We start from the raw sequence: 23,952 nt of genomic DNA, 5'->3' as shown, positions 1-23,952 counted from the left end.
CACATGACTAAACAACTCTATTTGAAGGTATATACCCAACAGTTTTTGTCACAAAAATGGATATGCAAATATATGTTAGGTTTTTAAAAAGAGGTGGCCAAGTAAGAACAGCACCACACAGGTGGTATTCAGGTAAGGGGTAGGTTTATTCAGTAGATCTGCTGGGACCAGGCCAGATTGGCATTCCACACGGCTGGAAAGGCCTGGGAAAGTCACTGAGCTTTTTTCTCAAGGCTAGTGCTCTTCCACAACTCCACTTCTGGCTTTTTGGTGGTTAATTGGAGATAAAAGTCTCATGGACTTTACTGTTCAAGCTGGCTTTGAACTGTGATCCTTAGATCTCAGCCTCTTGCATAGCTAGGATTACAGGTATAAGCACCAGCTCTGTACCTAATTTTTAAGAACTTCCCTAATTGCTTTTTAAATTTTGGTTTTCATATTATCCCATTAGTCTATTAGCACTGAATTTAGTTGAGTGAAATTATGTGAAAGTTTTAGTTCTGAAAGTAGTATTCAGATAACATCCATATAACAGTGTCATTTGCATTTTATGAAATTGTGATTTACAATAAGTTGCAGATGTGATTTCTTTTTTTAAAAAATGGGACTAGGTGACACTAGCTCATGCCTGTAATTCTAGCTACTCCAGAGGTTGAGATCAGGTGCTGGTTAAGGAGGCTGAGAGCTGAGCATTGTGGTTTGAAGCCAGCTCCTACAGAAAAGTACATGTGATTCTTATCTGCAATAAACCAGCAAAAATGGGGAAGTAGAGTTATGGCTTAAATAGTAGAATGCTAGCTTTGAGCAAAAACGCCAAGTGAGAGCATAAGGCTCTGAGTTCAAACCTCCCCCCCCACCTAGCAAAAACAGGACTTGAGTTGTGTCTCACATGGTAGAGTACCAGTCAACCCAACCAAGCAAGTTGAGCAAGCTCTATGCCCTAAGTTCAAATCTTGGCACCTGAAGAGAAAAAAAAAAAGCTTTGTTTTAAGGTTTTTTAAAATAAATGATTTCAGTTTAATGATTTCAAACGTGCTGTTACATTTGGTCTTAATATTATTATTTTGCCTCCCTCTCACAGAAAGCCATAGATCTTGCTAATAAAGCAGCACAGGAAGACAAAGCTGGCAACTATGAGGAGGCCCTGCAACTCTATCAACATGCCGTGCAGTATTTTCTTCATGTTATTAAATGTAAGGTCATAGTTTATTTAAAAGTAGTAGTTTCTGCCATTTCAGTTATAAAAGTGGAAGTAAAAATCCAAGGAAATTCTAATTCATCCTTGCACACACACACACACACACAACCCTCTTTTCTTACAAATAACTTTTAAGTACTCCAACTTAACTAATAAAGGTGAAAGATATTATAGTTACAACTTTGTATGCCTAGCATCCTAAAATGTTCAAGTCAAGAAGAACTTGATTTTATGAGTGGCATTCCCAAATTGTGTAATCTGAACATACCTATATTCTACCCATATACTTAGATGGGAGAGATTGGTGTCTTCTACAAACACGTATTGCTATTTGCCATGTGTCAGGTACTGTTCTGAGATAAAGTGAGAAAAGTAGATCTTAAGTTGGAGCAGTTGGTAGTTCAAGGTTTACTTTTGAGCTTTCCCATTTAAGAGGAAAGGGGAAGGTTCGTGCCAAATGAAAGGGAAACTAAGAATAAGTTCTAACACATAAGATTCATGCACTAAACCCATGCATTGAATATGTTGCTAAATCCACTTAGTAACTGATGGAGACATTTAGGTAGTAAGATTATTGTATTAATGGTACGCATACTATCTGAGACTCTAACATATTTGAAGTAAAGCTTATAAAAACATAGAAGTAATTTTGCTTTGCTCCGTTACTCCTCTTATTTTATTTTTATTAATATGTATTTTTCCTGTTGGGTTCAGTGTGATATTTGACACATCGATATAGCATGCACTGTCTGGCTTCTTTTATTTGGCCTTTCCCAGCTATAGAAAACCTGTTCTACATTCAGGCTTTCATGTAATTGGTTTCATGTTCAGTAGTCAGCTGTCAACTATCTGCAAAATGGAAAGGAAAGTATGAAACTACAGCATATGGTTGTTTAACATTAAAGTGCCTATGCCTTGCTCAGGTCACTTTTTTGCTCCAACCCACCTGTGATTTGCAAAGGACTAAGAAAGGGTTGAGGCTGGGCACAATGACTCAAGCCTATAATCCTAGCTGTTTGAGAGGCAGAGGTTTGAGGGATAGTGATTGAGGCCAGGCCAAGCATAAAATTTTTTAAGACTTCACCTCATCTAGGAATGATGGCATGTACTTGCCATTTTAGTTACAAAGGGGAGCACAAATACGAGGAGCATAGTCCAGGCTGCCCCTTGTATAAAACAAGACTCTATTTCAAAAAATCACCAACAGTGGGCTGGGAAGGTGGCTCAGTGTTAGAGCTCTTGCCTTGCATGCATAAGGCCCTGGGTTTTATTCCTTAGCACCACCTAAGCAGAAAAAAAAGCCGGAAGTGGCGCTGTGGCCCAAGTAGTAGAGTGCTAGCCTTGAGCTGAAGAGCTCAGGGACAGTGCCCAGGCCCAGAGTTCAGGCCCCAGGACTGGACCCCCCCCCCCCCCCCCCCAACAAAAAAAATCACCAACAGTTATTAACTTTCTATATAGAAAACTACTGGAAAAGTCTTTTTCATTCTCATCAACAGATGAAGCACAAGGTGATAAAGCCAAACAGAGTATCAGGGCCAAGTGTACGGAGTATCTTGATAGGGCAGAAAAATTAAAAGAGTACTTGAAGAAAAAGGAGAAAAAGCCACAGAAGCCAGTAAAAGAGGGACAACCAAGCCCAGCTGATGAGAAGGGGTATGTACGTAAAATGTTGATTGTAACTTTGCACTTGTTTACATTTGTTAGCAAACTATGAGTCATGGGTTAGAGTGAATTTGCTGCCTGGTTTTGGTCAGGATTTTTGTTGGAACAGAACCTCATCCATTTATTTGTTGTCAGGCAAGGCTGCTTTCATACTTTATCAGAATAGTTAGGGGTTGCTGTAAAAACCATATGGCCACAGTCCTCAACCTGAAATATTCATCGACGAGAATTTGCCTATCCATGTATGAAATACCTCAAGTACCTCAACTCCTTGCCTGCTTGCCTCTAATGGGGGAAGTATATGTTGGATGGTACTGGTTTGCTGTCTGCCTACTGTGTAATACCGAGGGTTGAAGTTGTACAGTGATCTGTGAACTACTGACAATGTGAAAAAAGTAAAAAGTAATTCTAATATGGCAAATAATATTTTGGTTCGTTTATGCAAAATTTTTCAATATATCTTTGTATTATGTTGTCACTAAAAAAAGGACAGCAAAATTTGTAAATATTGAAAGTAGGTTTTGGAATGTCTTTCTAGAAGAGATCTGTTTTGAAGGACATGAGGAATGGAATGTAAGAACTAGAGTTCACTGGTTGCTTCAAAGTACCTGGCAGAGTTTGAAGAAGATAACATAGTAAAGCTTTATATTCTCTGTTCAAGACATCTTAGGGAGCCAAGGAGTTTCTGGGACACCCCAAGAATATTTTATCTTCACCTACATCTCTGACGTAACATAACTCAAACCACCGTTTGAGTTATGATCTTAGGGAAATGTTTCAGTTTAAAGTTTATTGTGAAAGTACATTTAATGTGGGACAGAAACTCAATTGAACTTCATGTTTTATCTATTCATTTTGTTGGTCATGGGGTTTGAACTCTGGGCCTGGGCGCTGTCCCTGTGCTCTTCAGCTCAAGGCGAGGGCTCTACTGCTCGAGCCACAGTGCCACTTCTGGTTTTCTAGTGGTTTATTAGAGATAAGAGTCTCATGGACTTTCCTGCCTGGGCTGGCTTTGAACCGTGATTCTCAGATCTCAGCCTTCTGAGTAGCTCGGATTACAGGCGCCCTCAAACTTCAAGTTTTAGAAATTACTTGGCCTCAAGTGTCTGGGGCACTTCCCTCTGGCCCAGGCCTCATTGAGAAGCATCCATCTCCCCTGTTTGTGGAGACGGTGCAGTCCTGCATGGTGCCCCTAAACTTCCTTTGGTGCTTACCAGCGGTGCGGCAAGGGGATGCCACTTTTGATGCGCAGTCTTACATGGTATTACTGTATTCCTTATCACTAGAAGTGCCCAGTATGTCATATCCAAGAAGGGATTCCCTGCTGCCAAGCACTCCTAGTGAGCCCTCTGTCACAGCTCCTCTGCTGTCTCCACTTAGGCAGCCCCTACCTTCTTTGAGGAACCTATCCCCTGTGGAACCTACCTGCAAGGGGCCCTACAAAAGGCAGTTTTTTCCAGATGAGGAAAGCATGATGGGAAGTTGGATTAGGTGAATAAACTTCTCAGCGTCCATCTGATCCCTAAGCTAAGCATCCTTAGAGAAACAAAACCATCCTATCTGGGCATACACTCTAAAACGTTTTATATCCTTTATATCTTACATACATATTTTTAATGATGTAATACTACTTAAAAAAAAACATCAGTCTTCCACTCAGCGTTTTATCAGAAACACCTTACTCCTTTATTTCTTTACATCTATACTTCTCTAACATGATATTTTTGTTGTTGTTGCGATACTGAGGTTTGAGCTTAGAGCCTTACACCAGACAGGCACTCTACCACTTGAATTGTGTCCCAGCCCATTTTGTTTGTTATTTTTTTAATAGGGTGAAGCTGAACTGGACCTCAGTCCTCCTATTTTTCTTTCCCTCAAAGCTGAGAGTTATAGGCATATACCAGTGAACCTTGCTCTTCATTGGTTGGGATGAGAGAGGGATCTCAGGAGATTACAAGTTTTGCTCAGGCCAGCCTCCACCCAAACTCCTCCTGATCTCAGCTTCCCAAGTAGCTAGGATTACAGGTGTGAACCACACCACACATGGCTTACAAGATAATTTTTAAAGTTTGCAGTACATTCTGTCATAAGCTAAAGTTTTTATTTGCATAAAGATTATTTCTGATTTTGCCCTAGTCCAGTGTGAGTATTATTATCCTTGAAGTCAAAATCTTAAATTCACTTTGAATTATTTCCTCAGGATAATTCCTAGATAAATACTAGATTGACTGTTGCTCTTTGAGTTCGCTTTCCTTTATTAGGAAGTTCATTTATCCTTTGGAACCTTCAGACTAGGTTGGTGTACCTTAGATAACAGACCTTTGTACCTTATATGACAGTATGTGGTATTTTTCCTTCTGGTATGAATCCTTGTTCTGAGTTATATTTTGTCTGGTCCTGATTGACTTATTTTGTTTAAAAGTCTCCTGTAATTTTAAATTATTCATGGAACAATGTGTTGGACATGACTTTTTGAATTTGTATATGTATAAGTATGTAATGGCAATTTGGAGTTAGTTCCTGACTTACCTGTTTTTTTTTTTGTCCTTAATTCCCTATTGATTGATAATATGCCTGTTTCCTATTTTAATATATTCTTAAAAGTAACAAAATAAGCATAACTTCATACAAATGTCTTATTTTGCTACCTAAATTACAGATGTTTCAGGTTTATCTTTCATTTTTGCATGATTTTATACCAGTAAGGTGATTGAATATATTCAACTCTTTTTATTAGGAATGACAGTGATGGGGAAGGAGAATCTGATGATCCTGAAAAAAAGAAACTACAGAATCAACTTCAAGGTGGCTTTAGATTTCTTTTTTTTTTTTTTGGTCAATTGTGGGGTTTGAACTCTGGGCCTGGGCGCTGTCCCTCAGCTCTTCAGCTCAAGGCTAGTGCTCTACCACTTAAGCCACAGCGCCACTTCTGGCATTTTTCTTTTTGCTTATGTGGTGCTGAGGAATCGAACCCAGGGCCTCATGCATGCAAGGCAATCGCTCTAACACTGAGCCACCTTCCCAGCCTCTATACCTGCCTTTAAAAGGCTTAAGACAGCTTGCTCTCTTTCATTTTATTTGTTTTGCCCCATGTAGAGAAGATAGCTTTTATACTATTAGCACACTATAACATCTGATGGTTTTACAGTTGACTATTGTCATAGCAAAATAGGCGAGGAGTTTACAGTTGGCCTTTACTGCCACTGTTGTGGCTGGTTCTTTGATTCATGGCCACCTGCTCTTCCTTATCTGCTTTCTAATATTCCCACATATATTTCTGTCTTTACATTTTCTTTTCTCTTAGCTGTCTGTTTTACCCACCATACTTTAAAAGATTCTACTGACAAATCTAGAGAGTTGATAAATTGTAGCTCTTTGTGTGGAAAAGGCATCTCTTCATGACTTTACTAAGATTGTTTATCATTAAATATCGTCTAGTTCTTAATTCTAATTTTAGTTCCAGAATACCACATACCACATGCTGCAAACACACACATGAAAGTACAAATTGACTTTTTCTTCATATTAGACTAACCTTTTAACATGCAAAATATTTATGCTTCTATTTGATTTTAAGAACAAAGGTTTTCATAACAGGTTATAATGACAAATTTCTAAAAATATAATTAGTCTTAGTTTAATAATCTTAGTTTAATACTTCCTAACAAAAAGAAATAATCTATAAAACTTAATTTTAGAACCACTAAATTATGTAAGTGGTGTTTTTATTATACCTAAAACAACTGCATGTCATCTTAGAAAGGCAGCTTTAGTAGTTGAGTAATTTCATGAAATATTACCAGAATATTTTCCATGAAAAGCTTTTTATGAAATATTAGAACATCTTTTTAAAAAAATACAGGAACTTTTTCTCAGACTGCTAATGCAACAGTTGTATGGCTTGTTGGATCTATGAGTAGCCTTTTGGCCAAAATTGTTACAGATGCATAGGGATGTGCTTCCTTTGTTCCTGACACCTGCTTCTGCTTCCATTTCTATCCCCTTGTCTTACTTCTCCACCCTCTGCCTTCAGCTAAAGTTTTCTGGCATCTTCTCTCTGGTTAAGGAAAGCATTAGGTCACCTTTCCTGTTGGTAAACAGGAACAATAATAAATCTGCCCTTCTGAACAAGCACACTTGATCATCCAGAGTCAGTGTATTAAATATGGTAGCCACTTGTTTGGTGCTTATCTAAGCACACATGGTATTCATCATGCCCTATGAAGCTAGCCTAAGTAGTTTGGCCAGGTGATAGTATTTTTGTTTCACAGATGAAGAAGCATAAATGCAAACTTGGAGTTTTATCTGCCACCCAGCCAATTTCTTCACTCTTGGGACTAGTTCCCACAACAGCTTCCTCCTCCTCCTATTTCAAAAAGGTTTCTGGCTAAGGGAAGCTTTCCAGACAGTTTTATAATGCATTTCACTTAGCATCCTTATTTTATGTTGCTTTTTAACTTTGAAGAAAGTTAGTTTAGGTCACAGTATCCGCTCCCAAGTCTGTGCTGTGGCCCTGGCTGGTCAGTGTAGGAACCTTCTCAATAAAATTGCTTCTTTATTAACAAAAAAAAAGAAAGTTTAAAGATGTCATGATTTTTTTTTCGGGGTGGAGCCAGGTCCTGGGGCTTGAACTCAGGGCCTGTGCACTGTCCCTGAGCTTCTTTTGTACAAGAATAGCAATCCACCACTTGAGCCACAGCTCCACTTCTGGCTTTTTCTGAGTAGTTTATTGTAGATAAGAGACTCTGGGACTTTTCTGCCCAGGATGGCTTCGAACCATGATCCTCAGAGCTCAGCCCCAGCATAGCTAGGCTTGCAGACATTTGCCACCACTGCCCTGCTGACATGATTTTTTTTGTAGGTGCCATTGTTATAGAGCGACCAAATGTGAAATGGAGTGATGTGGCTGGACTTGAAGGAGCCAAAGAAGCACTCAAAGAAGCTGTGATTCTGCCTATTAAGTTTCCTCATCTTTTTACAGGTGAGATACCTTTGAACTAGTTTTATATGATGACTTTTCTAAATTACATAAATGGCTAAGGTAAACATTGTGAGTTCTTGTCATATTATGAATTAACTTAAATTGTGACAGTTGTAGGTGGTAATATATCTTCACAAAAGAGGTTTTCTTTCCTATATCTGCATCTATATTTGCAATAGATATTAAAAAATCCATAAGGAATCCAACTGACATTCAGTAGGATATTATGGACTCATTAAAATACAGCATATATCAGTAATAATAAATTTAGGTTCTATATTAAGAATGTCAAAATCTCTTGTAAAGACCAAAAATCAAATCTTGAGTACAGAGAATGTGTATTAAATAAATGGGTCTACTGAGAAGTAAGTATAAGGTTGGCTGACTTAAAAATATTAATGTGGGCTGGGAAGGTGGCTTAGTGGTAGAGTGTTTGCCTAGCATGCATGAGGCCCTGGGTTCAGTTCCTCAGCACCACATAAGCAGAAAAGGCCGGAAGTGGCATTGTGGCTCAAGTGGTAGAGCGCTAGCCTTGAGCTGAATTGCTGAGGGACAGTGCCCAGGGCCAGAGTTCAAGCCCCATGACCCACAGTAAAATAAAATAAAAATTAATGTATGTCCAAAGAGTAAGACTTTAGATGATTTTAACTTTTGCCTTTCATTTGAATTGCTTGCACCAGTCACGTTTGAGTATTCCTATTTCTAAATGAAAGAAGAGTCAGAATGATTTAATGGTTTCAGATGAAAAGCAAATGTCCTCTAGGGAGAACAGCTATCATCACTGTGAAGAGAATGTTACTGACCCACCATCGGGAGGTAGCTCAGGTTCTGATTCCAGCAGTAAGTGACCTATCAGTGCAGAACCATTCCTTCCCATAGTGCTCTTGTGACTGACAGCCTGTGCCTGTGATGGGGCTATACCTAGCCTTTCAAGAACAAGTGGTCTATGTTGAGATTGACATTGGCCTCAAACTGAACAGATCCAGAAAGTAACAGAGAATAAAGAACTTCTGGGCTTCAGGTAGACTTACACCTAACTTCAGAAATATGAAACTCACAGTATAAAAGTTGACATAATTCTGTGAGGGCACAAAAATATAGTTGAGCCACTGTATTAATGTGCAAGTATTTCCCACACATAAGTTTTTCTACATGTGTACCTTTTTTGTTTTGTTTTGTTTTGTTTTGGTTGGTTGTAGGGCTTGAAATCTGGGCCTGGGCATTGTCACTAAGTTCTTCAGCTCAAGGCGAGTGCTCTACTACTTGAGCCACAGTGCCACTTCTACCCTTTTCTGTTTATGTGGTGCTGAGGAATCGAACCCAGGGCCTCATGCTTATAAGGCAAGCACTCTACCACTGAGCCACCTTCCCAGCCCATGTGTACCATTTTTAAAGTACTTTTTCTTCAAATAAAAATGGCATAAATACAGAGAGACATTTTGGAATCTGCAAGTGTTCAGCTTCCTTAATTTCCACAGCGTTGGTGAGCTTGTGTGTGTAACAGCCTTGAGCTAAGCAATGTGCTACCACCTGAGCCTGCCCATAGCCTCTTCCCAGTTCCTCGCGGTTGTCATCCCTCTGTTGGCTTCCAACAGCATAGGTTAATTTGCTCATGGTTGACCTTCAGTCCATCTCATTTGTCTTCAAAGACTGCTTTCTGCCTACTATAAATGAAAAAAGTATTTTTCTAATACATATTAATGGCAATTATTTAAATATAAAGTGTTTGAATGCGACCTCAAAGTGCTTCATGTGGTGATAATACTGTTGTTCTATAACCACCCTCTCAGAGACATTGACTTCAGTTGGTTAAACTTACATCTTGTGTTGTTGTTCCGTTTTGTTTTGGGGATAGAAATCCTCTGTGTAGCCTGGGCTGCCCTCAGTTGCCTAATCCCTAATGCCTGTTTTCCAAGGGCTAGAATGACAAGTATGCCCTGCTCTTGCAGCATTTAGCGGGGTACAATTCAAATACAAGTTGAGCTTTCATAGCAGTAATGATAGGAAGCTGTGCTTCGTTTTGCCACCAGTGGTTTGCTTAGCGTTTCGTTGAAAATACTGTGTACATCCACATATACCCAGCACGTTTTAAAATCTATATTTGATATTTCATTGCCACAACTTGCTTTATTCCTCATTATAATTCCTCATTGGCAAAACTGAGCGTTTTCATGTCTTTACCCAACCAATGAGGTTGGTAACTGGGATATTAATTTGTACTTCCTATGAATCAAGAATTTAACAGAACTGGACAAGTTATCCAAAGTGTTAGGCTCATTCTTCCAAAGACAATCTCTCCAGCTGCCCTGTCTTCATGTACAGTTTTTCTACAGGGCTTTCGTGTTGAGAAGTATAAAGAACAGACCATCTAGAAGGAACCTTTAATTGAACCCTGTCTCCTTCACTAACTAGACTATAAGCCCTGGAGGGAAGAGATCCTTTTGGATTGGCCTGCACATTATGGTCTCCATATATATTGTTTGAATGAACAAGTAAATGAATTGCCTACTAGAAGGGCTACAATGATGTCTACTTATAAAGTGATCTGCATTTTTGACAGAGTAGTCTCTAGAAAGAGCGAATAAAGTATATTTAAAAAGTACTTACTTTTGACTTACTTAAAAAAATCTTATGGTGAGAGCTCCAAAGAGAAAACCTTCTCCTAGCACTCTTCACTGTGGATGATTAATGTCTACAGTGACTGATAGTAGTCTTCACATTCTTCTTTTATTATGCACCTGTAGGTAAAAGGACACCTTGGAGAGGAATCCTACTGTTTGGGCCACCTGGGACAGGAAAATCTTATTTAGCCAAAGCTGTAGCAACAGAAGCAAATAACTCAACATTCTTTTCAATATCTTCTTCTGACCTTGTTTCTAAGTGGCTGGGGGAAAGTGAAAAGTAAGTAGTAAATTGATTGTTAATATTTTTAGTTTCTTCTTTGAGTAGTTGTCACTGTATCAACTATAAAATAATTTGTTTTACATCATTAATAATACTCAGAAAAGAGATACAATATTGGTATTCATTTCCCTCAGTCCCTAATTTGGAATTTACTTTGTAGGGGAAAATAACAGCATACAAGTGTTTCTGTGTATGTGTAATTTAGTAAATTGTAAAATGAATTGTCTACTTGTAGCATTCTTAATTCCAGCTCCTGAAATATCTTAGGCTTTTAATCAATTCAGTTCTGGTAATGTCCATTTGTTGCCTTGTTTCAGTCTTACTTCTCTAGCAACTACAGGTTTTATTTACTTTTAGGTTGGTTAAGAATTTATTCCAGCTTGCAAGAGAGAACAAGCCTTCCATCATCTTCATTGATGAAATTGATTCCCTGTGTGGCTCCCGGAGTGAAAATGAGAGCGAGGCTGCTCGGAGAATTAAGACGGAATTTCTCGTCCAGATGCAAGGTGGCATTGCTGCTGTGACTGTTTTAATACAGTTTTTCTTTATTATGAAGCCAATAGTTTAACAGTGTAGAAAAATTAAATCCCATTTCTCCATTTTAACTGTCTCATTTATACCACATTTTCATCCTTTTTTTTTTTCATGTGAATGTGTGATTTTTTTATCCACTTGCAGTTACTTAACAGGGCTCAACTCACTGGTAAAAATAGTGAAGACTTTAATATGACCATCTATAAAATGCCAGGAGAAATAGCAATCAAAGGAATCTTTTGAAAAGGATAACAATAGTATTTTCCACAATCCAGGAGATTTGATTCTTGGGAATATTTACATGATCTTAGAGTAACATGAATACAGAGATTTAATTGAGAGGTTCAAAGTAATTGAAAAGTTCAAAATGTAGTTTCTCCAAGAGTCTCAAAATGAGGCACCTTAATGTTAATAAAGATTTACATTTCTGAACAGAACACAGATGAGTTTTAAAAACACTACAGTGACAAATTAAAGTATTGGCCATTTTAATACAGGGGTTGGTGTGGACAATGATGGAATTTTGGTTCTGGGAGCCACAAATATACCCTGGGTTCTGGATTCTGCTATTAGACGAAGGTAAGATGATAGAGTAAATACCTTGTTTCTAACTATATATGTCACAAGTGAATGATGACTCCCTTTTGCCTAGTGAGGAGGCATTCAGGGAACTACTCTGTGGCCCTCTGCTTTGGGGGAAGAGGAAAGGCCTTTGCCATGTTTGTTTGCCTGCTGTGTTGCAGATACAAGCTTTCTTAAGTGCAGTCTTTTCACATTGGAAAATATATTGTCACAGGCTTACCTTTAATTTTGATTAAGCTTAGTGAGCATTGATGCTTCCAAAACTTATATAGTTCTGTATGCCCATTGTATTTATAATTCTGGTGTGATTCTTTTACAGGGTAAATAAGGTAAGGATGATAGATTTTTAGTAAACAAAAGAAAATTGTGTCTGTATTGTATCTGCCTGTAGCTCATGCCTGTAATCCTAGCTCCTCTGGAGACTGGGATCTGAGGATTGTGATTTAAAGGAGAGGCTATGGATTTTTATCTCCAATTAACCACAAAAAGCCAAAAGTAGAGCTGTGGCTCAAGCATAGAACACCAGTCTTGAGCTAAAAAGGCAATGGATAGGCTCCAGTACCAGCATACAAAAAAGAAAAGAAATGGTGTCTGCAACTTTTTTCCAAACCTCAGTTGTAGGAAAGGTGTGCAGATTTTACTTCTCACCGTAGGGCATGCATTTAGTCTTGCATGGTAAAACTTATAAGCACTTCCCTTTGAGCTACTCTTACTAAATTTACTTGTTGGTTTGCCAACGTGCTGGATTTCTATCCATTTACTAATAAAGGAAATGTGTGAAGAGTATTTCAAACCTGTGTTTAGAGGTAATAGAAACTAATTTCTTAAAATCTCCCAACCCCAGAGAGTTACTTGAAGGAGAACAGTCTGCAAAGACCACTTAAGTTGTCCTTCATTGCTTTCTCCCTACCTCCAAACACTGAAATCCTGAGAAGGCAAATAAGATCGTTAGTAAAACCCAGTACTTTATTATTTATAGTATGTGATAATTTGTTCTGAATAAAACTTGGGGCTTTACATAGTAGGTTTATTCTGTCACATTTTTGAGTAATTTTACTAGTTTGAATTTAGAGAATTATTGTCATTTATTTTATATTACTGATCATTAACCCATTCTTCCAGGATTCAGAGTACAAACTATGGCAAACTATAACCCTGTCGGACTTGCCCTTTTAAGTCATTTATTCCAAATAGAATAAACCCCAAATAAGCCAGAATAACTCCTATTTTGCTGTCATCTTTTGTTTTTAATGTATCCCTAGATATTTGCCCCATATATAATGAATATATGTATTTGTCACATGTTTAGCTTATTTTGGTATCATTGAAAAATATCTAAATACCTGTTTCTTGAAAATGTCCTGATTGGTCTTAAGAGACAAGATCTCTACACATAGCCATAGCTGGTCTAGAACTCAAAATCCTTCTGTCTCAGTCTCTCATGTGCTGAGCTTACAGGTATGCACCACCATGCCTAACCTGAAGAAGTCCTATGTATATATTTTAACATTCCTGACCTTACGTTATCTTTTTTTTTAAGATTTGAGAAGCGAATTTATATTCCTTTGCCTGAAGCCCATGCCCGAGCAGCAATGTTTAAACTGCACTTGGGCAGCACACAGAACAGTCTAAAGGAAGCTGACTTCCAAGAACTTGGGAAGAAAACAGATGGCTATTCGGGCGCAGACATAAGCATCATTGTGCGAGATGCACTCATGCAGCCTGTTAGGAAAGTTCAGTCAGCCACTCATTTCAAAAAGGTAAGCAACTTTAGTCTGTCTTTCATATATCTTTTTATTTTTTCTGGTCAGTCTTGCGGCTTGAACTCAGGACCTGGGAGCTGTCTCTGAGCTCTTTTGCTCAAGGCTAGCATTCTGTCACTTTGAGCCATACCACCACTTCCAGTTTTCTGATGTTTCATTGGAGATAAGATGTTTCACAGACTTTCCTGCCCAGACTGGTTTCAGATCTCAGCCTCCTGAATAGCTGGGATTACAGATGTGAGCCCCCAGCGCCTGGCCTGTTATTTTTAAGATCAAGTTTAAGAGCATTATTGGTTTGTCTTCAAAGGAGTTGGAATGGACATTTCTGTTTCACTGAAAATACTTCTCCAGTAAAGCTTAATAGTCTTTGTTAGTAGTGCTAAACTGTTTTAACTTTTTCTCTAGATGGTTTTTTAAGTATTCCTGCATTGTTTTGGGGTAAACATAGAAATATAAATTACATAGTTGCAAAACTGCTTCTGATGTAACTAGAACTATCCCAAGCAGAATCTGGTACATTAAACCTCAAGAACAAAGTCCAAATAATACAAGCCTAGTGTCTTTCAGGTGAGCACACTGTCTGGCGCACTGTGCTGTATCCTGAATTGTTATTTTGAGTTCAATAACACCATGAGAAAGGCACGTGGTAACTTCTGGAATTTAATGTGGGACTTGGATACTAACAATTACCCCAGCATATTACAATGTGAAAGTGGTAGAAATGTCATTCATACTACAGAATCTGAATTCAGGTTATTCTTCTGACTTGCCTTCCTTGTGAATGAGTTTAGTGTTTGACTGAGATACATTTTTGTTAAAAAAAAAATTTTAGAAGTCTCACCCTGTGGCCCAAACTGGCCTCAAACTCATAATCTTCCTGCCTCAGCCTCCCAAATGCTGAGATTATAACTTTGCCATGGTATGATTATAACTTAAATTACAGTGGATTGCTACTTGGGATCACCCACTGGACAGCAGTGTCTACCATTTCTTAAGGTAATACATGTGAAATTGTAAAAAAACAAAAACAAAAACATAAACCTAATCCTATAGCATGACAAAACTAAAAGATTAGGACTGTTAACATTTATATAACTGTCATATGCCATAATGAAGTTGTGTAAGTTATGAGATTTAATTAAAACAGGGATGAATCATAATTAGGTATCTTCAAGCAGATATAGTACCTATTTAAGGCTCATTTTTGTCTCTAAAGAAGATAACACTACTTTCAAGTGATGTCATAAATAATCATAATAGTCATGGTACCAAAATTTGCCTGCCTTTACTGCTTTTCAACCATTTTATTTCTGAGAGCAGAATGGTCTCAGATTACCTTTAATATCCAAGTCATTACATTTTCTCTTAAATTTTCTTAGCTGTTCACTACAAATTCTTAGGAATTGAATCCTATCCTATGCAGAATTAATTATTCAGTTCTAGATATTATTGCTAGGATTGCCTTAAATGACTGTGAAGCCAGATTCTAGTTACTAACATAAAGGTAACACAACCAGACCAATTTTTGAAATTACAATTATTAATGAATAAATTGTGCAAAACACTAGGCTTCACTGTGGCATTCCCTTATATACATATGGTTTGTGATCAGAACAGTTCCAACACTAGGACTTTTATAACCAACTTTACTAACCATTGCTACAACTCTTATTCTTGTCTTTGTTTGCATGGCTAATTACTTCAATTAGCATATTTGCCTGTTAATTTTGTTTACTGTATTTTGAAATATTTAAAGTTCTAATCCAGGTTTAAAGTTAAACCAGGAAGTAAACAGCTAAGAATGACAAAGGTATCTGGCTCTGTGTAGCTGAAATTTTGAGGAGGAAAGACAGATGTTCACATAATAAGTAAACAGTATATGTATTTCTTCATCCCTATGCCAACCCCAAAGTAGATCATTGTAAAACATGAAAGCAGTCCCAACCTGAGACACATCTAAATACTTGCACATGACTTTATATCACAGAGGTTCTTTTCCAGTTAATGTTAGAACTTTTTTATTTTAAATAAGTTAGCCGTCATAAGATGGTATGGAGATTATTTGTTGTGTAATTAAATTTAAAAGGGACATAAAGATTTTAGACTAGCACATCCATATATCTCAAGTTTTTCAGCCAAGTAAAACAGCACAACTTAGGATATTTGAATATATTTCCTTTTGGTCCCCAAGATTGTTATACCAAATAAGCTGTAGAGGATAAAAAAGGAACAGGTAGCCACAGATAACTGTTTTCTCTTTTATTTACTCAAATTCAATCAACCAAAATCTATTCACTTACCCAGCGGTACTTATTTTTGTTGCGTATTCTTTTGCAGAAGTAAGCATTTTAATACGTGTAACAGTTAATATGTTTTTCGATTTTCTTTAAGAGCCTACATTCTTAGGCCATTTTTCTTATGCTTACTTAAGTTCGTGTTTGCTACAGGTGCGAGGACCTTCCCGAGCTGACCCCAACACCATTGTGGATGATTTGCTGACACCCTGCTCTCCAGGGGACCCTGGAGCCATTGAAATGACGTGGATGGATGTCCCTGGAGATAAGCTTCTGGAGCCAGTGGTTTCCATGGTAAAGCACTATACTTCGTAATTTGCCAAATAGATGAAATCTTAACGTTTTTAAACAATTGCTGGGAAGTGTTCCTTTGTTTATTTAGTAATATTGACTCATTCTTAAAGTAGTAAAGGTTAATTGAGCTTAAAACACAAAAACTATTGTCTTTATTATTTGGGGGGGGGTGTTAAATGTTTATTAAACCAGGCATTTAAATTCTATATACACTTAAAGACTGTAAACAAATACAGTGTATTTGTAATTACTGTCTTTAAAGTGGTTTTTTTAGGCTGCAAGACGTTTTTGTGTGTATGTGTGCCAGTCCTGGGACTTGAACTTGGTACTGTCCCTAAGTTCTTTTGCTCAAAGCTGCTCTACTCCTTGAGCCCCAGCTCCACTTACAGCTTTTTGGTGGTAAATTGGATATAAGAATCTTAACAGACATTCCTGCTTGAACTGGCTTTGAACCTAGATCCTCAGATCTCAGCCTCTTGAGTAGCTAGGATTACAGGTGTGACCCCTGGTACCTGGCTTAGGCTGCAAGACTTTTTAAGAGAAAGAATATTTATCTTTTAAAGCACAGTGTTCTGACCTCATATGTTTTAAAACTAGAATAGCATTCTCCAAATGCTTACGTACGTTCACAAATTATTGCCAAGACTTAACTGAAAAGTAGGATTGGTATGGAGTTCTTCCTCTGAATCTCAGTTTTCAAAACCACCAGAAACAGTGATTCTGGTGTCATAGGGTTCACAATGGTCCTTTCCAGCTTTTTTTCTCCAGGCTCCACAGAAAGTTTCAGCAGTTGAGGTTTTAAATTGTTACTTGAAAAATAACTTACTTTTTTCTTTTAAAAAATGTAACTGAATTTTATAGCATTTTTGCTGTAAAATGTATTTCTAAGATGGGTTGCTTACAACTGTAATCTTAGTTATTTGGGAGGCTGGTAAGGATCACAGTTTGAGACTAACTGAGGCAGAAAAGTGAGACCCCTTTCTCAACCCAAAGCTGGGTACAGTAGTATTCACCGTCATCCCAAGCTACCTTAGAAGTTGGAATTGGGAGGTGGGAGGTTCTTGGATCCAGGCAGTCCAGGAAAGAAGTGCAGGACATAGTGGTATACACCTGTCCTCCCAGAAACAAGAGGCTCAAAGTAGAAGAATCACAGCTCAGGTATTTGCCGAGGCAAAGAGCAAGAGCCTTTTCAAAAATAACGATTAAAAAAACCTAGGCAGGAGCCAGGCACCAGTGGCTCATGCCTGTAATCCTAGCTAGTCAGGAGGCTAAGATCTGAGGATTATGGTTAGAAGCCAGTTGGGGCAGGAAAGTCCTTGAGACTCACCTCTAATAAACTACCAAAAATAAAAGCCAGAAGGGGAGCTGTGGCGCAAGTGGTAGAACACTAGCTTTGAGCAAAAGAAGCTTAAGGATCATGCCCAAGCCCTGAGTTCAAGCCCCATGACCAGGAAAAAGATATGTGGTCTAGAGGCTTGGCTCAAGGGATAGAACAACAGCCTAGCAAGCATAAGTCCCTGATTTCAAACCTCAGTACTGCTTAAAAGAAAAAAAGGAATATATTTCTTATATTAGAGGAGTAAAATAATTTGTAAAATTTTATTTTGTAACTATTACTTTTAGGATATTTAAAGTTTTCTTCTTGGTGAACACTTTAAGTTTTCAAAATTTCTTCAGCACTTCTATGTATGTGCTATGTAGATTGAGATAAACGGGCACAGATGTATGTATGTCTATATGTGTGTATATACACACACAGTGATCTTATGTTTATGTGTTAACTATGGTTATTTGAGAAATTATTCAGGAATCTCTTTTGATTTTAATCCTTTACAGATGGTCTCTTTTAAGTGTTTGTATTCTGTCCAGCGCTGAAGGACAACAGTAGTGTAGGAGTGTTCCTTCTCAGTACCTGGCATACAGTTTTGCAAGACATATTCTCTCTTGGTTGCTGTTGTTGCTAAGGTTTTTGTTTTGTACGTATGGTTTAGATTTTTGAGGCTGGGACTCGCTAGGTAACCCACAGTCCTCCTTCCTCTTTCTCCTAAGTGCTGGAACTACCATGCCACAATAATTTTTTTAATGAATCTTAGTGTTTGAGTCATCTATTGTTTTCCTCTGGCTAATTGATTTAAAAATTGTATTCTGCTTCATTTAATTACAAGTGAATTGTGATTTACTTAATTATAAGTGTGCTACTGAGAAGGCAGAGATCACAAGAATCTGAGTTAGAGAGCAGCCGGGCAAAAAGTTTTTGAGGAACAGCCCCCACTATAGGAACCACTATAAAGCTGTTAATATGGTAAAGTATCTGTCATCCAGCTATGTAGGAAGTGTAAGGACCTTATCCCCAAAGAGCCAAAGCAAAAAAGACGGACTCTAGTTTGAGTGATAGAGTACCTGCCTAACAGTCATAAGGCCCCGAGTTCCAACTAGATCAGCCAAAAAAGAAGTTAAATTTATTGTATTTATTCTTCCTGTCCTGAATATTTGATTTTCAAAATTTTCTGCTTTGCCAGACACGAATGGCTCATGCCTGTAATCCTATCTCCTCAGAAGGCAGAGACTTTTGTATCGCAATTCAAAGCCAGCCCTGGCAGGAAACTACTCAGAAATAGCGCGAAGTGGTACTGGTTCAAGTGGTAGAGCGCTAGCCTTGAACACCAAAGCTCAGGAACAGTGCTCAGGCCTGAGTTCAAGCCCACAACCAGTAAAAAAAGAAAAAATTCTGCTTCATAGATTTTTGAACACTTCTGTAGCAAATAACCAATTTTTTGTAGTACTATTAGTGTATTAATTTTGAACTGCACTTAGGAAAACTAATCTTATATTTAATGAAAACAGATAAGACCAGAAATTAGATTGTAACCTTATTGTAGTGGTATTTGTGGTAAGGTAATGAGAAGCCTAGTGGAAGGTTTTGATCAGCACAAGGGAAGAAATGGAAGATTTCTATACAAAGGAATGATATGGTCAAAGATATCCATTGGAAAGCATAAGGGAATTTATTGCATTGTTTGTATTTAGCCTTGTTTGTCATAAGAATGCAGTGGCTTATATTTTATTTCATCTATTAACACTCCTCCCCCTCTTTTCTGATAGTGGGATATGTTGCGGTCACTGTCAAATACAAAACCCACCGTCAATGAACACGACTTGTTGAAATTAAAGAAGTTTACAGAAGATTTTGGTCAAGAAGGCTAAACCAAAGACAGCAAGGAAGATGTTTACCACATGCCTTTCTTTCTTTCATAGATATGTTTTCTGCCTTTCGGGGATGGCACTGACATTATTTCCAGTGACTCTTACCAGTCTACAAACATCTCACTTCAGAGTTCCTTTTAGTTTGTATTGTACTTTTCCTCCATAACCTACCTTTTAAGTGTTCCCATAGACAAAGATGGTACAATAATGGATTATAAGGAAATAAGCAATATGTGAATGGCGCATAAACAGAATTATCCAGCAAAAAGAGTATTAAAAATTGATAAATACTTAAAATTTTTATGAGTAATGTTCTTTGCCAAGAGCATTTTTCATTTTTTTAGTAAAATGAAATAGGGCTTTATATTTTGACAAAAAATGTCTTAAACATTCTTATCAACGTGAATTTTACTTACTTTATTAAAAATGATAGAGTCTTTACTCAGGGATAGGCAATAAAACAATAAAGAGCATTGATTGGTATTGGGAAGATTTTGAATTGTGTCATGGTCAGTGCTCTTACTTTTTAATAGGTTGTTGTCTTGTTTTGTTTTCCTGTGGAGATTTAATTCTTTTCAAGGTAGAAAGCTTTTATAATTAAATGATACCTTTCACTGTGCAATCTCAAGAGAAAGACTTTCTAAATTAGATGTTGAATTTACCTTGAAGATGAAAAGTCTATTTCAATGTCTTTTGTAGCAAGATTGACCAAAACAGGTGGTAAAGAAGTATGAATTTTTTTTAATAACTGTCATGAGATATTGTAATGGGAACCTTTGCTAATAAGAAAATGGCCTCCCTTTGGATTATGGGATGTTTTCCAGTGTGTGAAATGGGTGTGTGTATTGTACATATGTATGTATATATAATTTTTTAAGATACAGAATATAACAAAGGTCTTGCTTTCCACCTTTTAAGTTCAGGGAACAGTTGGTCCTGTCCACACATGTGTTATCAGTGTGACACTTCATGAGGCTTTAAAAATGAACTTATCTCATTGGATAATAAAACCTAAACATGTTATTTTAGTGTTTAAATAAATGATCTGAGGATGTGTTACACACTTTAGCATCGACACTAAGTTGTGCCTTGTACATTTGCATTGACTATATATGCAAAGACTAAGTTAGAATGAGGTAGAGTCCTTAATTACTATAAAGTTCTACCTTACAAATTCTATATAGTAACTTACATTTTAAACTATATTTGCACATTCTACATACTATGTTATATGGTTGCCTTGGGGTTTTCTGTACAGATTGTTGATATTCAAGGAAATCATAGGCCTAAAACATGATGTTCTGATGTGAAGTAAAGTGATAATAACCTACAATGGTTGTATGCTTTGTATGCTTTTTTTATTTGGAGTCTTGGTGTGTGGGTACAAAGAAATAACATGAAATTTTTGGACGTATACATGAGAAGACTGGGTATGGTTTAATGTGAAACTCTTTGGCCAATAAGCCAGATTGCTTGGTTACAGGCAATTTAGTGGGGAGAGAAATAATTACACAAGGAGGCAATCAGCCAAAAGAGAATGTAAAATATTCTACAAGACAACTGACCTGGTTTCCTCAAAAACTTAGTTATTTTGAAAACTAATGGTTAAAGGACTCTTCTACTCATCTTGATTAAATGAAATAGAAGACACATAAAATAAGTGAACCTTGATTAAATCCTGGTTTGGAAAAAATTATAAAACAGTTTATGAAACAAAGACATGACTGTGGACTAAGATTATGGAATCGTTGTGAATTGTCTTAGACATGGTAATGCATTCCCTGGGGTTATGTTTATATATGTTTAATTCTACCTCTAGTTGTGCTTCAGATCATGTAGTGTGTCATAAGGATGAGAGGAAAATTACTACGGTGTTCTTAGCTCACACTGTCAGAAAAGTACCTCATACACTCACACACCTACATGAAAAGTACATTTGGTTACGTAAGATTATGCGATGAAGTATAGTGTCTGGAAGAGGTGAAGCTTGGAGTCAGTTTTTTTTTTTTAAAGCATGTAGCTGTCTCCAGGCACTGGAGGCTCACAACTAATCCTTGCTAATCTTGAGGCTGAAGTCTTAGGATCACAGTTTGAAGCCAGCCTTAACAGCAAAATCTATAAGATTCTTTTATCTCCAACTAACTACCAAAAGGCAGGAAGTAGATTTGTGGAATGTTTGCCTTCCTTGAGGGAAAAAGCTAGGGATAGTTTCTGGTCTCATGAGTTCAGGTCTTTGTACCAGTACCAAAAAAAAAAATAGTTGTAGATTCATAACTGACATCTTGATGTTTCCCACATAACACAGACCTATGAACAATCCTTGAAGGTCATGGAAGTATCCATTACAACTGGACACTACCATTCTGGGCTGTATGCTAAGGCTTTTGGATATACATAGGATATGGTGTGTGTGTGTGTGTGTGTGTGTGTAAACAGAGTCTCGTTCCAGAGTGGATGGCCTGGAACTGATCCTGCATCACTTCCAAAATGGTGAGTTGCAGGTGTGTGCCACTATCATGCCCAGCTGGCCAGTATACCCTTAAAGGCTCAAGACCTTATACTCTGTAATTCATAAGATAAAGTTTCAAACTACATAGGGCACGAAAAGGTACCAAGGTACCTAGGTACTCTTAAGATCTAGATTGTTAAAAAGTATTTGAGCTGAACATGGCAGGTTGTAAGAATAGGAAGAGTGATGTTAGAAATAACAAGAGGTGTAGTGTGGACATAGCACCAGCCAATTAGCTAGCAGTAGTCTTAATTTCCAAGGTGATGTGTTACAATCTTTGTAAAAGCACAAGTGCACCCTTCTTAGCTTAAGTGTGCCAGGTACTGAAAAAGTAACAATTCCTGGTTTGAAAACTGGTAGGTAGGGTGGTGAGGACAGGAACGGTTCCTTTCTGTCATCTGAAGTTTCACTGGGATGAACTGGCAAAGGTTAAAAGAAGAAAAGGCATCTAGGGTTAAAAGATGGAACCACAGCATGGGAGTTAAGTCAGCAACCTCTAAGAGGCTTATACACGCTTTTCTACAGAAAAGTTATTAGGGGAATGTAGACAGTTTTGAGGCGTTTCAAATGATTAGCGAGAATGAAACAGCTTGTAAAAGTATCCCTCTGCTGGGGCAAGTGTGTGGGAAGGGTTGGAGCTCACAAGGAAGGTGCATAGGGTGAATATGGTCAGAATGATGGTTTACACCAATGAAGATGCCACAACGAAACCTGCTGCAATTGTTTCAGGAAGGGAAAAGCCAGACCTGGAGAGTAATAGAGTAAGACTGATTGGAAGGCATCATATACATGAACAAAGTCCAGCTCCCCTGCGTAATTGATATGTGCCCGGGTTTTTCTGTTTGTTTGATCTGAGCCCAAGGGACAGACATCATCTTGTACTGGAGGTCAGTCCACGTATGGTTATGCATTTTCCATCTAAGGTAAGTGGTGGTATTTTGGATGGAGAGGGTGCTCTGTCTGGAAGGAGATAGCTGGTTTTCCTCTTTGCCATCTGGTTGGAATGCAGTGAATGCAGGGAACTGCAGTGATTCCTATCATTTCTAAGTGGGCAGAATCAAAGCAAGGATTCCCTGGGGTCAGATGCTTACCAGGCCCCCCAAATACCTCTTTTCTCTCTCTCTCTTTGAGGTATCATCCTGAGCTCCAATTAGGTCAAATTGAAATCTGCCAGGCTGAATAGTGCCATTGTTTTGGTCACGTGACAAGGCCGGTGAACGGGACCCTTATTGACTCCAGTTTGGAGATTAGGCTTACCTCTGTACAGTGTCACCCTGGCAGTGCTGGCGAGAGGACAAAGTACCCATTGACATCAGACGTGTTGGGAAATGGAGTTCGAAGCCTGGCCTTTGCCCGACTGCAAGGTAGGTGATGGGTGGTAAAGGGAAGAATTGGCCCTTGTCCGGAGAGATCTGGTCTTTGTCTCCGGCTTGGGGGGGGGGGGCAGAGCACCTGTGGTTAGACAGGCTGCTGCAAGTGGAGGTTGAGGGTCACCTGGCCGTGACAGGACCAGCCATTTCGGGGGGGGGGGGATGTTGGTTTCCAGTAGTCCCAGTTGACGAACATCAACCGCTTGAACTCCGTCCAACCTCCTGGGCCGACCCCACTGACGGCGCCTCCAACGCCCCCCACCCCGAGGCGCAGGCTGCGCTCCCGGCCCGGCCCGCGGCTCTGACCCCTGCGCTGGTGACACCGGGCTCTGAAAGCCCGGAGGCCGTAATTCGGTGATTGGTTTCCTCAAGTCCCTGTGCGGGTTTTCCGGGTCCTCGGAAATAAAGGAGCATTGTGTTCTAGGATCGCGGGGAAAACGCGAAGTGGAACCTGGGCGAGGGGTGTCTGAATCCCCGGCTCAGGGAGCCGAGATCGGGACGAGATCCGCAGATCCGGACGCCGGAGTTCCCTTCCGCCCTTAGCGGCGGCCGGGCCTCCGGGGCTGGGCTGGCGGGATCCGGCTGGGGAGGGGCGGCGGTGGAAACCCGCTCCGCGGGGTCCTAACACCGCCGCAGCAGCCGTCACCCCGCGTCCTG

General features: G+C 38.7%; 1 protein-coding gene across 1 annotated transcript in view; it reads left to right on the top strand.

Annotated features, from left to right (window-relative positions):
* Vps4b (vacuolar protein sorting 4 homolog B (S. cerevisiae)) overlaps positions 1 to 19,899 on the top strand; it is a 32,445-nt gene extending 12,546 nt beyond the window's left edge. The window contains exons 2-11 of the mRNA XM_013018993.1: positions 1,082 to 1,193; positions 2,695 to 2,851; positions 5,598 to 5,665; positions 7,722 to 7,841; positions 10,586 to 10,742; positions 11,103 to 11,251; positions 11,777 to 11,858; positions 13,402 to 13,621; positions 16,072 to 16,212; positions 19,315 to 19,899. Coding sequence (XP_012874447.1) covers positions 1,082 to 1,193; positions 2,695 to 2,851; positions 5,598 to 5,665; positions 7,722 to 7,841; positions 10,586 to 10,742; positions 11,103 to 11,251; positions 11,777 to 11,858; positions 13,402 to 13,621; positions 16,072 to 16,212; positions 19,315 to 19,416 — 1,308 coding nt within the window. The 3' untranslated portion in view covers positions 19,417 to 19,899. The remainder of the gene's footprint in view (positions 1 to 1,081; positions 1,194 to 2,694; positions 2,852 to 5,597; positions 5,666 to 7,721; positions 7,842 to 10,585; positions 10,743 to 11,102; positions 11,252 to 11,776; positions 11,859 to 13,401; positions 13,622 to 16,071; positions 16,213 to 19,314) is intronic.
* Positions 19,900 to 23,952: the final 4,053 nt, after the last annotated feature.

The sequence above is a fragment of the Dipodomys ordii genome, unplaced genomic scaffold (genome assembly GCF_000151885.1).
Source record: "Dipodomys ordii isolate 6190 unplaced genomic scaffold, Dord_2.0 Scaffold43, whole genome shotgun sequence".
In the NCBI taxonomy this organism is placed as follows: domain Eukaryota; kingdom Metazoa; phylum Chordata; class Mammalia; order Rodentia; family Heteromyidae; genus Dipodomys; species Dipodomys ordii.
Note: the sequence above shows the minus strand (reverse complement) of the source record. Positions and strands in the feature narration are given on the sequence as shown.